This window comes from Gorilla gorilla, chromosome 10, assembly GCF_029281585.2.
Source record: "Gorilla gorilla gorilla isolate KB3781 chromosome 10, NHGRI_mGorGor1-v2.1_pri, whole genome shotgun sequence".
In the NCBI taxonomy this organism is placed as follows: Eukaryota; Metazoa; Chordata; class Mammalia; order Primates; family Hominidae; genus Gorilla; species Gorilla gorilla.
The window spans coordinates 145,800,765-145,816,708 of record NC_073234.2 but is presented as its reverse complement, the minus strand read 5'-3'; the positions used below and the strand labels follow the sequence as shown (position 1 = coordinate 145,816,708).

The window sequence follows — 15,944 nt, the reverse complement described above, 5'->3', positions numbered from 1 at the left end:
ATTAGGTTATCATCTCTAAAGTCTGTCATCAAGCCTAAGGAATATTAAACGTTCTACTTCATACAAACCTGTGACTTGGAATATCAATTGGGTCATTTGGGTTATAATAATTTCGTCCAATTTGTTGCAAATTCATGATTTTCAAAAGCCTAGAAATGGAAAGGTCAGAGAGTGAATATTGATAAGTATCTCTAATACGGCAATCAGAACAGCATGTCGTTTAGAGCAGGGGTTGGCAAATCGTGGTCTGTAGCCAGGCCAAATCCAACCTACCTGCTGTTTTTTATGGACTATGAGTTACCAATGGTTTTCAAATATCCTTGAGGTTGGAAAAAATAAAAGATTATTTCATGATACATGAATTATCTGAAATTCAGACTTCAGCATCCACCAACAGTTCTACTGGCACACAGCCATGACCGCTCACTCACACGCTGTCTCTGGCTGTTTCGGCGGTCCAGTAGTAGGGCTGAAGAGCTGCAAGAGATGACATGGCTTTCAAAGCCTACGATGTTTACTATCTGGCCCTTTGCAGAGAGAAATGTTTGCCAACCCCTCGTTTAGGGAAAAATCAATCTACCCGTTACATTAACTCAAAACAAGTATTTATCACAATGAATTGTCCTATCATCAGTGACAGTTATCTTATGACTAACTTAAAGAGGGAAATTACAGATACAAGTGTTATGCCCTACTATTCTCACGAAAATTTCAGCCTTATCCAGATTGTTTCTCATCCCCCTCAAAAAACAAAAATTTGTGCAGAACACGTGTCTTGCTTTTGGATAGGGAATATGTGATATGTACACTGAAAGCAAATTATCAAGCATGCAGTATATCTCCTGTGGTGGAACAAACGACCTGAACTCTGCACCTCCTCCTGATCAAGGACCCACCGTGGGGAGAAGGAATACCAAGTTCGCAATAGCTCTCGAGGATATGAGTGTTCTGAACACAAGCTCAGACAGTATTTGAAGTCAACAGAATTAGGGAAGTAAAGGCAGGACACTTGCTTAAAGCAAATAGATGAATTTTCCATCAGTAAACCACACCTTAAGTTACTGCAATACAGAGAAACTCAATAATCCCAACCAATGCTGAAAATCTAGGAGAATTGAATGCAGATGTTCAATGTACAATTATTTCAACTTTGCTGTTTTCTTAATAAAATGTTGAAATAAAACACATACCTCCTGAAAATAATATTATAGAACTGCAAACAAGTTGGTGATGTAGGTGGAAGTTCATTTGTTAAAGTGATCGTTATCCTCACATCCTCTCCATTCCGGGTCTTACTAAAAACTTCAGTAACCTGAAGCCAGAGAGGTGGAAAACCCAAACTTTAAATCCTTAAAGGACAATTATGCCCAATCACATACTGCTTGCTTAATAAGGCAACACTGAAAACCATAAAATGTTTTAACTGGATTTTTTTTAAATGGCTCTGAGAAAAAGAGTGGCTAAGTGTATTATAACTCAATTGTAATCATCAAGTTACCCAGACAAATCTGACAATGCTACAATAATGCCAAAGTACCCTATGTGTTTATTCCAAGTCATATCAGACAGGAGACTCCTGGGGCCTCTCTAAAAGCCATGTGAGCTATCTTACATTGTGGTAGTTCTGCTTTGAAGTGGAAATCCCCCATCTCCCTTTTCCCAAATAACCTTTTGCTGTAGTCTTTTAGGTAAAAATAATATCGTTCCATCAAAAGCATGACACTTTCCAATTAGATCTTCGTGTTGAAAAAGAAGAGCTGAACGGAGTCTTCTGGCTTCCATCAGTGGGTTATAGTCAATGTGATACTGATATAAGGCCCACTGGGGACGGGATGTCAGCCGGAAATGGTTAGTGCTTAACCTTACTATAATGCCTGAAGAACCTGGAAAAGGAAGTTATAGTCAATTAACAAAATATCAAGTTTATTTTTCCTTGAAACCTTTCCTACCATGACAAGGCAGGCACAGTTCCGTAAACACAAGGCTAAGAGCAGCAGACAACATGAAAGTCCTCAGACATCTGACTTTGGAGACCACTAGTCTCTCTCTTTAGGTGAATTTCTAAAGAAGCATACATTTAGGAAAAAATCTTCCTTAGACTAAGTAATTTACAAATAATTTGCAACAAAACCAACTAAATCTCTTCATGGCAAAGAGTTTTAAAAATGATCTATTAATATTTAATGAGATGACGTTTCAAAATGTGCAGTTAAAGATATCTATAACCTACTTCATCAACGTCAAAAGAAAGTGAGGAAAATCGAAAAGCCATGCAGGATCCTTGGCCAAATAAACACCTAAACTAAAGTGCCTCAATTCACTGTGCTGTGTTCCTGAGATATAATCTCACAAAACTTATTCTTAATTAACCTACCTGTTTTTGACTCTTTAACATGGTCTAGGTTCTGCCTTGTATTCACACCAAGATCATGAAAATCTCTACGACGACCTCCTCTCTCTGCTAACGATAACTCCTGAAATCCAGCAGATATCTGGAGTCCTTAAAAAAAAAGAAAAATTGTGTACTTGAGCAATATAAAACACGAAATAAAGGATGGCAATATTAACTCCCATAGTGCTATTATGTGTAATCCAAAGGATACTGAGGTGTAGAAGACAAGGCATAAAACAATCCTATCAACATGTTTTAGGTATCTGCCAGCCTAACGAGAGAATGGTTTCCTAGTTATAACTTCATTCGTAAAGGCCTTCTTGTCACTGTCCTGGGCAACTGCAGATGCACCCTTTCAAGAGATGTACACCTTGAATCAAGAGATCAAGCCAACTGGACTGTGGTGCAAGAGTGCAGGAGCATATGTTTGCTGACTGGAAAATTATTTTTCTGTATTGTAAGTCTGATAACTACCCAAAGGTCTTCATGTATTTTCCACAGTCTGTCATGATGCAATTACAACTACAGAAACTGGTGGTTTAGAGGGTTTAAATCTGTAACCTGGATTAGAAAACTTACATCTAAAATGCAACTTCCTCACTACCTGATTCTCTTCAGAATCAGAAGAATGGATTTCTGCACCTGCACATATTCTATGACCATGACATGCATCTCATACTGGTATAGGTAATAAGGTCGTGATTAATCAGTTCATGCTTAGTGCTGCAAGCTGTGGTTATAAGGACCTAAATTATTCAAGTCATTTGATTTGCTGAAATTATACAATTATCTCAGATCAACAATATGATGTGAGCCAAAAAACAAATATGAACTTTGTAGTCAAGCGTTAAAATTCCAGCTGTCAATTCATAGGCATGTTATCTTGTGTAAAAGAGATTACCAGTTGACTATCCAATAACTAACCCCTCATTCTTTAAATAAATTCTATTTTTGGAGTAATATACTTAATAGACTAAAATTTCCACCCTCCCCATGGCTAGGGACGGCCTAAGAGACTTAAGCAGAAATTGCAGGATGACACTTTTGGAAAAATTCCATAAGAGAGCCAATAGCTGACTTGTGACTTTTGTACTTCCTGACCCTTTGCCCTGCTCATGGAGCCTGCAATCTGGATCTGGCAGGGAGGGCTCAAATACAGAAGTTCTGAACCAAACAGAGGTCTTAATGATGGCAGTCATGAGCCCAGGACAAAAGAACAAAAAGATCAGAGTCCAGTTCTCTTCTGACCACAAACACCAGAACTGCCTACTCTCTAGACTTCCTTAGAGAAATAACAGTGGCTTAAAATATTTCAGTTCTTGCTATACTTTGGAAACCAGTTATTTAATATGAGTGTCAATTCCTTCACCTGAAAAATTGAGAATAAGCATCACAGGCATGTCAGAAGTTTTAAAAATCACGTCTAAAGCACTTTACAAGGCACTTCCATGTTTGTTTCTGTACCTCATGATTTGGAGGGGGCTCTACCTAAAAATCCTTTAAATATGTAACTGTTCATACTTGTCTCTCTCAGTGAGCTTTTTATCCCAGAGGCTTGGTTTGAAGTATTGATGGCACTGGGTGAGTAACTACACTAAATCATGCATACTGAATCCAACCTGATGACACTGAAGGGTCATAAAGGCTGATATTTTTCCTTAAAAATTTTTAATTGGTCTTAAAAAAATTCGGTTCTGGATGCAAAAATCCAATTGCCAGTTTCTGAATATAAACAATGATGAAATCAGTTCTGCTTGAGATATACAGTACTGCTATGACACTTAGCCAAAGCTTGATTTTGTCACTTGATGAAGAGGACAGATTTCAGAATGGACAAGACTGGGAACCTTGCTAATTCCCCCTTCCATGCAGCTCCTAGAGTGATTTTATTTCAAACACAAATCAGACCTCACACCACTGTGCTATTTAAGAATCCTTCAATGGGCCGGGTGTGGTGGCTCACGCCTGTAATCCCAGCACTTTGGGAGGCCGAGCCGGGAGGATCACGAGGTCAGGAGACCGAGACCATCCTGGCTAACACAGTGAAACACCATCTCTACTAAAAAATACAAAAAAATTAGCTGGGTGCGGTGGTGGGCGCCTGTAGTCCCAGCTACTCGGGAGGCTGAGGCAGGAGAATGGCAGGAACCCAGGAAGTGGAGTCTCCAGTGAGCAGAGATCGCACCACTGCACTCCAGCCTGGGAGACAGAGTGAGACTCTGTCTCAAAAAAAAAGAATCCTTCAATGCATCCACATCCCTTTTATAGAATGAAAATCAAGGTCCAAACAATGTCTAATTAACAATAATCTGTTAAACTTATATTAATTTCTACAATACATTAGGTATTTGAGCATTTACTGTGACAAGCAATTCTCAGGTATAATCCCTAAAGAGCAGTGAGAGATGACAAAACAGGGCTTTCATTTGTTATCCCATGTATTAATGGTCACAATGATCTTTACCTCTACAGGTAGACACTACCTTGTTACAGATAGGGAACTGTTCCATAGAGTTAAATTTGCAATCCTGAGTAACCATTTTTTTAAGTCATTTATTAATGAAGACTGATACATAGAATGTTTAAGAAATTATATTTAAGTATTTTCCACAATTGATTTGTGTGTTGTGGCAACATTATAAGGAAATGTTTCTTAAACAGTTTCAGCACAAATTTTTGTACCAAGTTTTAATTCAATAAAATTTGCTGTATATGTTGAACACAGTTGTTAAGACTTCCTTTTACTTTCTCTTCACCTTGTGACTTGGCTGTTCCTCCTGCTGTTCCTCTCTGCCGTCCACGGCCAAATAATTCCCCCTCTGCTGGTGGCGGCTGAGGCCTAGGCTGAATATAACCAGGTTGCTGACTCTGTAGTTACATGCAAATAAAGAACATTCTTTTCGTCAAGCGGTCACAGACACCAGAGAAAATTTCTAGTCTTAAGTCTCAGGAATTCAACCAACACCTATCTAAATTAATAATCAAATATTTTATTCTTAAAAATAAATTTGAGAGAAGAGTCACCAAATAAAGTCACGAATCAGCTTCTAATATCCTGAGGAAACACGGCATGATCTCCCTTGCTCACTTCCTATATCCTTCCCAGCACAGTTTTTAGTTTATTTTCAACAGCTTAGGCTGATCAAGAGTCAAAGACATTTTCTGTAGTCAGAAACGGTGAAGCACTCACGGCAGTGGAGCCCACCAGCTGCGCTGTCTCCTGACCGCGGGCCCTTCCTCTGGCTCTGGCTCTGGCTCGCCCAGTCATTGTTTTCTATTTCTGGAGAGGAAACAATCTTGAAGACAATACTCAATGGAGGCAATCACATTTGACAATTTCTACAATGTTACTTTAAACTTCTTTGAGTTTCAAAAGTAAGCTCCCCAGGCAATTATTATGTATCCTTCTAATCTTTAGTGACAGGTTTTTTTTTAATGTAACATTCCTACATTCAACAAACTCAGTTGCTTACCTTGCACTGGGCACTGCAGTAGGGCCAAAGGGGAAAACCTATTTTAATATAAGACTTAGTTTTTCATTTGGATTATTTATTATAAACAGACTTAGGAGGAGAAAGTGCTGAAAGAATTAGGATGCTGGTGGCTGGTTCTTTCTTTCCCATTTGGAGATACACATGTACACACACTTAACACATACTCCCATACACACACACACACACACACACACACACACACACACAGAAACAGGCACTTGTGGCAAGTGTCCCGCCAGGCCCCTTAGAAAATCCTTCTGCATACATAATGAGTCCTCCTGGATCTTCCCAGAGTTCCATGTGTGGCTTACGCTGAACATACCCAAACTAGCATCTCTTCTACCTCATGTCCCATAATTTCATTCTTGGTGAGTGGCATCACCATATACGCTATATCTAAATAAAAAGAATGGAGTCACTGATTTCAAAACCACTCCTTTATTTCTCCTACATCTGCCAGGACCGTTCTCTCCATTTCTTCAACATCATGATGGTACTAAGTGCTTCCTGTGAGCTGGGATCAGCTTTGGGCTCAGCTGTAACAATCTCTCACCCTCATCGTGGTGGTACACAATGTCATCAGGCTATTAAGGGTAGAGGCCTCAGAGCTCAACTGCCTGAACCCCCAACTCCTTCACATTTTAGACAACATGAGAAAACAACATAGCGTGTGACTCTTTGTCGAATGGTTGGAATAACCTACTGCACAAGTCAATGGTGAGGATCAAATGAGAACTCACACCGGCCTCTAGTGAGCAGTCAACAAACATTAGCCCTAATGGAAAGGGCAGGTAAAATTATAACTACACGTGTTAATACACGTTATTTACACACAGCTTTAAAAGCAACTTGAAGTCAGCTTCTTAGAATACTACAGGAAGGCAGGATGCTAGTAGTGTTATCTTTTTCATATGAAGTAGTTAGATCTTAGGATAAATCCAAAATATCTTTGGTAGAATTCTCTAACACTTGTTGCACCTTGTTATCCCCACCTCTAACAAGATTGAAGCTGAAATAGAGAATTAGGAACTGGAAGGTAGGGTGGTACCAGTCTTCCACACAAGCGGTAACAACCCACACATAAGTGCTTGAACTGGATGCAGAACCAAAAGACGTCCAGTGGGACTGGAAAGGGAAGGGGCAAGGGGAGTGGAGGAATTCATGTGGGCAGGGAGCAGACTGCTCAGGGTCCTGCAGACAGCTTGGATACTCAACACATGAGAAACCATCCAAGGTTCTACATAGGGGCAGGCGATGACATCATCTACCATCACTCTGCCTTAAATCACATTATCTTTTTCATCCTCTGAGTTTTAACAGCTTCTAAAATTCTTGGCTTCATGATCTTCACAGAAAGATAAATCTAATGCCATTTTTCAATTTTAAAAACCTCCGACTTCCTACTGTATTTTACAGGATTAAAGCAAATATTCATTGTATTAGACCCCTTACAATATGACTCTAAATCAGCAATTTCCAAAGGAGTTTACACAGGATAATCCGCTGAGGTGCCAGCATATTACAACTAATTTTAAATCTCATTTTAAACTGCTTTGTATTTATTTTATAAGGTGCGCATCATGACAATGATTACGTATGCATGCTCAGCTTACACACGGGGCATACTGGCGCATGAAAGTCTCTTGCCGATAATCTACAGGCAGCGTCCCCAGCACCACCACCACCACCCCCCCTCCCCCACCCACCCCCCCGCTCCCACCACCACCACCACCACCACCAACCCCCTCTCCCAACCACCACCACCAACCCCCACGCCCCATGGACCTGTACCGGAACCAGGCCACACAGCAGGAAGTGAGCCGCCCGCAGTGAGTGAGCAGGACAGCCTGAGCTCACCTCCTGTTAGATCAGTGGAGGCATTAGATTCTCCTAGGAGTGTGAACCCTACTGTGAAGTCGGCGTGCCAAGGATCTAGGCTGCCTGCTCCTTATGAGAATCTAATGCCTGATAATCCGAGGTGGAACCGTTTCATCCCGAAACCATCCCTCACCGGTCCGTGGAAAAATTGTCTTCCATGAAATCGGTCCCTGGTGCCAAAAAGACTGGGGGCTGCTGATCTACAAATCAATCTGAAAGCATCCGCTTGAGACTCCAGCAAACACAACTTGCTTCCTATCACTATCAATTCCGTGACTCACCCTACACCGTGGCACAGCCTCTGCTAAAAAAGCCTCACCCTCCTCTGAAACCACAAGAATCCAGTGAACCGCTTAAGGACCAGCTCGCAGGCCATCCCTTGCTCCCTTCTCCGAAAGCCGTTTCCCCGGCGTGACCACGGTCACCCTGCTACATGGTCACCTGTTTTCTCCCTCCCCACATCTCTGCACTCCATAGCTTCTCCAACTAGGCTGCGAATCACAATTGATGCCTTTGCACCCAGTCCGTCGCTTGACACCTTACAAACAACGGTGTGAAACAGTGATTAAAAAACAGTGACAAGCTGAACTCTCATCTCCAGCAGAAAATATTCCTAAAGCAGCACATCAGTTCTCAAAGCCTGGTCCCTGACGGGCAGCATCTGGACTGGCTGGGAACAGAAATTGCGGGGTGGGGAGCAGCTCTCAGCCCTCCCGAGTTAGAAGCCGACTGGAAGCAGCTCTCCAGCTGATTCTCATCATCTCCAGGGCCTGAAACCCACGGCGGCGCGCTGTGCTGGTCACTAAATACCCGGGGGGCTCAGCGCTCTACGTCCAGGTTTCCCAGCACAACTCTGGTTTTCAGCTTTATCTCCTTCCAGTTTCAAAACCACCTCAGTCTGGATATTGAATTCTTAAAGTCAGAAAGCAAGTGTGTGCTTCCAATAACCACACTCGCTGGAAATCACCTCTCCGATTCGCTACCAGCTCTGCCAGAGACGCTTCCACCTAACAAGGTCCCTCCGGCGCTGAGCTCAGGACGACGCCGCGCACGTGGGAACCACCACCGCGCCACACGCCTAAAAACCGTTGAGCGGTACATTCTATGCGAGCGGGGTCACTCTGGCCACAACTTAAAAACGAAAAGAAAAGCGCTCAGAGAACAGGCTGCGCAGGGGTGCAGCCGGCTTTGCCCTGGAGGCGGCCGGGGCTGAAGACAGCGAGAGCATCCATCCCAGGACGCCACCGCCCCGCCGCCCCTTTCCCTCCACAGGTGCCAGGGGCCGGGCCGCCAGCACCCGCGAGGACCCCCGGCCCTCGCAGAGCCCGGCCGTCGCGGTCGCCGCCTCACTTGGGGTCCTCGGGAGTTCCGTCCTCTTCCCAACGTCCGGCTCCCAAGGCTCCCGGGGGCGCAGCGCAGCGGCGGCGGACGCGGGAAGAGGCCCTCGCCCTCCGCGGAGATCGCGCCCCGCGGCCGCGTGGGTAGTGCGGCAGGTCCCGAAGGCCCTCCTGCAGAGCTCCCAGGTCCCCGCAGTCTCACGCACGGCCGCCAATGCGGAGACCTCCGCCCCCGCACCCCCGGCAACTCAGGCCTCAGCCTCTCACCCCGGCCCCCGCACCCCCCGCACCTGGGACCTCGCCCCCGCACCCCGGCCCCTGCACCCCCGCACCCCGGCCCTACAGCCCCGTTAAGACGGGCCTCAGCGCCTCCCCCCGGCCCCGCACCCCCCACACCTGATACCTCGCCCCCGCACCCCGGCCCCTGCACGCCAGGCTCCTGCATCCCCAGCACCTGGGACCTCGCCCCCGCACCCGGCTCCTGCATCCCCAGCACCTGGGACCTCGCCCCCGCACCCGGCTCCTGCATCCCCCGCACCTGGGACCTCGACCCCGCACCCGGCTCCTGCATCCCTTGCACCTGGGACCTCGCCCCCGCACCCGGCTCCTGCATCCCCCGCACCTGGGACCTCGACCCCGCACCCGGCTCCTGCATCCCCGGCACCTGGGACCTCGACCCCGCACCCGGCTCCTGCATCCCTTGCACCTGCGACCTCGCCACAGCATCTGGCTCCTGCATCCCCCGCACCTGGGACCTCGCCCCCGCAACCCGGTCCCCGCACCTCGAGCCTCACCTTCACATCCCGGACACCCGGCCCCCGCACACCTAGCACCACAGCCTCGCCCCGCACCTTGGACCGCTGCCCTCGCCCTAGTCCTGGTCCTCGCACCTCAGCCCGAGGCCAACAGCCCCAACGGCTCCCGCGGAGATCCCTCCGCGCCGCCGACCTCCCAGGACCTCCTTCGGCCCGCGCCCACCTCGCCTTCGGCGCTGGGTTCCCGAGAGAGCCAGGGACACGCGGGCAGCGAGCAACAGGCGCTCTTTTCCTGGGCGGATGAATACCTCCTCCCAGGCGCTGGCCTCGTGTCAGTACGCCATACGCCCAGTAACGGCGGAAAGCGGCGCGCGCCACGCCCTCATTGGCTGCCCAGCAAACGGCTGTTTCTGATGTGGCCGGGGCGGGACCAGAGGAGCCCCGCCCCACAGGCCCCGGCCCCGCCCCTCCAAGACCCCGTCTGGCCCCTCCCGGACACCCGGCACAGGCCCCACAAGCCAGGCCCGCCCCGCCCCACAGGCCCCGCCCCTACCTCCCCAAGACCCCGCCTGGCCCCGGCCAGACACCTCGCACATGCCCTGGCCCCTCCCCATAGGCCCCGCCCCCATCCCGCCAAGACCCCGCCTGGCCCTGCCTAGACGCCACGCCCAGGCCCCACAGGCCCCGCCCCCGCCCCACAGGCTCCGCCCCTGCCCCTCCAAGACCCCGCCTGGCCCCGCCCAGGCACCCAACACGTGCCCTGCCCCCTCCCCACAGGCCTCGGCCAGCCCCACCCAGGCCCCGCCCCGTTCCTCTTCTGCTTCGCCCAGACCCCCGGCCTTCCCTGGCTTGGCTCCTGTAGTTCCCCCAGTGCGAGCCCCCTGCAGGCCGACACGGGGTCGGGCCAGTTCCCTACTAGCCCGTGGAACTGGGCGGCGGCGCACGAAGTAGACCCTCCATAGACTTCGAAATGGTGCCCACGTGGGCACCGAGCGCCCTACTGTAGCAGTGGACTCGATCCTGGTCTGGCCTTTAACGTCGGAAGCTCTTTCACTCAGCACACAGAGATTTGAACTTTGCCCCCAAAGAAAATAAAACTGCAATGCAAGTCTAAGGTGCTAGGCGGCTGTTACCTGGAAATTTAGCTTTCAATGACTTGTGCCTTGGGTGCATGCCAACGTGGACCGCAGGGGTTCTCAGCCTTCACCTGCGGGGGATCACCTGCAGGGCTGGTTAGGACGCAGACCAGAGATTCCGGTCTGCAGGCTCCACAGGTGGGCCCCGCCGGCTGCATTTCCAAGGCATCGCAGGTGGTACTGACCGGGTCTACGCCGAGCTAGGTGCCCTCCGTAGGAGTTAATTTCCTCATGGAGGCAAAGTCAACAGCCACAAAACAACCGGAAATATTGTAAGATAGAACAGGTTTATTTGTCAAGGTGGAAGTGGGACTGAGGCTCACTAACTGCCTGACCTGTTATGTTCCATAACTATAAACATGATTGTAGGAGGTAGTAGAAATAGGGTCGCCTCTGCAGACAGGTTTTAAAACTGCATTTATACGGTAAACATAGTGCTTTTCCTTTTTTTTTTTTTTTTTTTTTTGTGTGTGTGTGTGTGTGTGTGAGACGGAGTCTCATTCTGTCGCCCAGGATGGAGTGCAGTGGCAGGATCTTGGCTCACTGCAACCTCCGTCTCCCAGCCTCCTGAGTAGCTGCGACTACAGGCACCCACCACCATGCCCACATAATTTTGTGTTCTTTGTTTTGTTGTGAGACAGGGTCTGGCTCTGTCAGGCTGGAGTGCAATGGTGGGATCATGGCTCCCTGCAGCCTCGACCTCCTGGGCTCAGGTGATCCTCCTGCCTCAGCCTCCCCTGTAGCTGGTATTACAGGTGTGTGCCACCTGTAGTAATTTTTTTTGTATTTCTTGTAGAAATACGAGAAATACACCCAGCTAATTTTTTTGTATCTCTTGTAGAAAGAGGGTTTCATCATGTTGCCCAGGCCGGTCTCAAACTTCTGGGCTCAAGTGATCCACCCATCTTGGCCTCCCAGTGTGCAGGGATTACAGGCATAAGCCACAGAGCCCGGCCTACATATTGCTTATTATTCATACTTAAAAGCGCATGCCTGGGAATCGGGGGCTGGAGAGGGCTGAAGGCTCCCCAAGCCACCTTCCCAAATCCTACGTCTCATCTGTGCCATGAAAGGGGCAGGTTAGATGCAGGTTAGATGTCAGCGTTTCCCACACTAGCCTGAGTGTAAGCATCCACTGAGGGAACTTCCAAATAATACAGACTCCCAGATCACGCTGATTCCAGGAGGTCTGGGACGGGTGCAAGGAATTTCAAGAAGTAACATCAAGTTATTCTTATGCTCAGAGAAGGCTAATAAATTTGGGGCGAGGCCAAAAGGCATTGGAAGCCAGTAGTTTGAAAGAAAAATAGCTTTCCAAAGGCTTTCGCTTTGTAAAAACTAAATGGTGCCTTTTGGAATGCAATGTGAACATAACTTTTCCAAGGATTTAAGGTGTTGATGAGAAAGACATTCTGAGACCTGCCAGCAGAGGGAGCTATAAAACAAGAAATAGATGTTTACAGCCTCAACTCGGGAGAAAAATACCGTGAACGGACCTTACACTACAGAAGTAACACTTTTCCCTCTGCTTTATTTTCTCTATATGCTAAACTCCTTGCCTCTGCTAAAGAACATCGCTGGAGTGTCTTGGTGTGTGAAGTATGAAATAGTTTCTAAAGACATAAGTTGTGATATAGCAAGACAGAGGCAAAACCCCTCATTCTTCTGAGAGTGTAAACATCATGTCGCAAGAAGCTCACCTAAAATTTGAAAAGGAAAACTCAAAGAAAATTTGAAAAGAAATTCAAGGAAAAAAATGTGACCTTTAAAATTTCCATGTTGACAGCACCACCAGGACCCCTTCTGGGATCCGTTGCTAGGTATAACTTCGTGCCTGACTCTGGAAGTTAAAAAATGAATAGTTACAGATTCTTTTTCCGGGAGCCGCCTCTAGAGGGGTGTACCCACCAGGGAAGGTGAGCAGAGTGCCACCAATCCTGTGGGTGCTCAGCGGGAGGTTGCTGAGGGATGCTTCGTGACTCAACGCTGCTGAAGCCCTGAAGGCTGATTTGGGTTTGCAGGGAACAGGAGGATCGGCATGGCGGAGCACGTTGGTCTGAGCACATGTGAGGTATTTAGAAAACTGCAAGTCATCCAGCACAGGAGCAACGCCAGGCACAGGCAGGGGAGTCGTAGGGGATGATGCTGCAGAAGGGACAGACCGGGTTCTAGAAGTTGGCGAGCAAGGAAATGTGAGCATCTGGACTGCCGAATGCACCCTGTTAAGTGCTGTGAGTAAAACACACTCTGTCCTCTCATTGATGTGAATAAAACACACTCTGCCCTCCCGCTGATGGCCCAACAAGGGAAGCAGGGAGTGTGACAATTGGGAACGTGGATGCTGACCTGAAGGGCCAGTGGCTGCTTAGTCCTAGCCAGTTACCAGGAGAGAATGAGGGCTCAGATTTGCTGGGCCTCACATGATGGCTTTGGTTGTTTTTTTTTTTTTTAATTGAGGTGAAATTCACATAACACTACATTAACTATTTTACAGTGAACAATTCCATGATATTTAATGCATTCATAATGTTACGCAACCCCCCACCTCTAGTTCCAAAACATTTTCATCATCCCGAAATAAAACCGTCACTCTCCATCTCCCTCTTCCCCTCACTACCCTGGCAACCACGAATCTGCTTTCTGTCTCCTTTCCTGTTCATTTCATAGAAACGGGGTCATACACTAGGTGGCCGTTTGTGTCTGGCTTCTTTCACTCAGCGCCGTATTCTCAAGGCTCACCTACATTGTAGCCCGTCAGAGCTTCCGCCCTCCTTATGGCTGGATCTTACTCTGCTGTTTGGACGGACCACATTTTGTTTATCCACTCATCCATTGGTGGACAGCTCAAACATTTTTAAAGGGGAGCAGGAAACTTGGACATTTTCCGATGCATTTTTAGGAATGGCCACCAGTGCTCTCTAGTGTTGGGCGGAGGAGCATCCCAGGGAAGGGAAACAATGGAAGATACTCAGAGAACAGAAAAATCCCAAGTTACTTCATGTAAAGCTGAAAATATGATCTGGGTAGACTATGCTGGGGGTGACAGGGACTAGATGGAAAAGAAACTCACCATGAACCCTGCATGCTGTGTCCAGAGCTTTGGACTATATTCTGTAACCAATCAGTTTCCCAAGTTTTTAAAGCAGAAAACCACATACTCAGAGCAAGCTTTGACCTAGTTCCTTTCATTCAAGGATCTCAAAGCCCCTTTAAACCCATGATCCAGATTTTGTTTGTAAAGGAAGAGATGGAGTTGAAAAAAGATCTAAGGCAATTCCTATGAATCCCTTCAATGTAATTTTTCAGAGCATTTCCCTTCTCCCTTCAGACTCATGTCGTTCTGACTGGGCTGAATTGAAGAGCTGCCCAGCCTCTCCCCTGGCCCTGAGGCCCCTGATCTAGAGGGACTAACTAGAGGGACGGCATGGCAATGGCAAGTGTACCCGAGACAGCATGCCTGGAGGTTTACCCAGGAATATTCATCCAGAGGGAAAGAGCAATGGGTGAGGCTGAAGTTCGTCTGTTCTCTTATATACAAAATGTGAACAAATCCTGAATATCACAGTCTGGCCACAAGGGGGATGTTTTGGGGTGGGCAGGGTGACAGAGGCAGGGGGTCCTGACTTGGCTTCCCAGGAAGTGGGTTCTGTTCTGCTCGCTTAAGCTCTCTGCATTCTTTTTTCCACGCTAGACGATGAGCATGTTGGACCAGACGGGCACGTGTCCAAGTGCACCCTATGGAATGTATCAGCATCGGCCTCGCCTGGAAGCCTGACAGAAATGCAGATTCCCAGGCCCTGCCCAGGCCTGCTGTATCCGGATCTCTTAGTGGTGGAGCCCAGGGATCTGCATGTCATGAGTTTGCTCAGAGTATCTGTGAACTGAGTTCAATCCACAGCCCTCTACTCCAATGCTAGCCAGACCCTGGGGCCATTGCCTCTTCCCCCACATGCCCCTCCATACTGTCAGCACCTCTGCATTGTGGCCTTTCTGCCACCCCCAACCGACTTGGGGATCCCAACCACCCACACCCAGGGGCCTGCACCAGACTGCAGAGTGTTGCCTGAGGTGACACAGTCCACAGTCATCCTTTTCTCCTCTCCTTCCCAGTTAATTCCATTTTCCACGCCTCTCATGGCGATTCCTGATCTTCACAGGCCCCAGAGCCTCTGACCCTGGTGTTCCCCCTGAGAAAATGAGGCCAGGGTTTGTGAGCTGCCCATGCCACAGCTGTGCCTGCCTCATCACGTGGAGTCCCTTTAGCTCAGCTCTAGGGTCCCCCTTCTTGCTTCCTCAAAGATCCTCCTCTCTCCCAAGTTCCTCTTCTTCTTCTCAACACTTCTCTCTTCTGGGGCTTCCTCCTTGACACGTCAATGTTGTCTAGCTGTCTTCATCAATTTTCTTTATTATTTTATTTGTATATATTGTATTTTATTTTAAGACAGAGTCTTGCTGTGTCAGCCAGCCTGGAGTTCAGTGGTGCAGTCATAGCTCACTGCAGCCGCGACCTCCTGGGCTCAAGCGATCCTCCCACCTCAGCCTCTTGAGTAGCTGGGACAACAGGCATGGGCCACTACAGCTGGCTAATATTTTCTTTTTACTTTTTAAGAGACAGGGTCTTACTAGTCATCCTTGTCTTTAAGAACGAAGCAAAACAAGGGTCTCGAAGAGATATTTGTACCCACTGTTCATAGCAGCATTATTAAAGAGTTAATATGTGGACCCAACCCAAGTGTGTTTCCATTGATGAATAATGAGCAGAACGGGGTCATCCATGCAGTGGGTATTACCAGCCTTAGAAAGGAAAGGAATCCCGACGCACCCTGCAACATGGATGAACCTAGAGGACATTAAGCTCAGCGAAGTAAGCCAGTGACGAACAGACAAATATCATTCCACTTCTAGGAGGCACTTAGTGTTGTCAAAGTCAAGGACAGACAGTAAAGCAGGGT

At 47.8% G+C, this 15,944-nt stretch overlaps 1 protein-coding gene and 1 long non-coding RNA gene across 19 annotated transcripts in view; one reads left to right on the top strand and one right to left on the bottom strand.

Moving 5' to 3' along the window:
* PIWIL1 (piwi like RNA-mediated gene silencing 1) overlaps positions 1–10,339 on the bottom strand; it is a 72,313-nt gene extending 61,974 nt beyond the window's left edge. For 4 of the 18 annotated variants that reach the window (XM_055357634.2, XM_055357644.2, XM_031000826.3 and 1 more), the window contains exons 1-7: positions 9,896–10,173; positions 5,583–5,672; positions 5,149–5,260; positions 2,375–2,500; positions 1,669–1,883; positions 1,191–1,312; positions 69–149 (exon numbers count right to left, since the gene is read on the bottom strand). In XM_055357634.2, the coding sequence (XP_055213609.1) occupies positions 69–149; positions 1,191–1,312; positions 1,669–1,883; positions 2,375–2,500; positions 5,149–5,260; positions 5,583–5,660 (734 nt within the window). In that variant the 5' untranslated portion in view covers positions 5,661–5,672; positions 9,896–10,173. Of the gene's footprint in view, positions 1–68; positions 150–1,190; positions 1,313–1,668; positions 1,884–2,374; positions 2,501–5,148; positions 5,261–5,582; positions 5,673–8,731; positions 8,841–9,114; positions 9,371–9,895 lie in introns of those variants that run through there. The other 14 variants (XM_055357635.2, XM_031000827.3, XM_055357640.2 and 11 more) reach the window with 9 other exon arrangements.
* Positions 10,340–10,645: 306 nt separating this feature from the next.
* On the top strand, positions 10,646–15,717 carry LOC129525797 (uncharacterized). Its single transcript, XR_008670276.2, has 3 exons — positions 10,646–13,223; positions 14,321–14,495; positions 14,684–15,717. It is a non-coding gene; the product is annotated as an uncharacterized lncRNA (long non-coding RNA).
* The last annotated feature ends 227 nt before the right edge of the window (positions 15,718–15,944 follow it).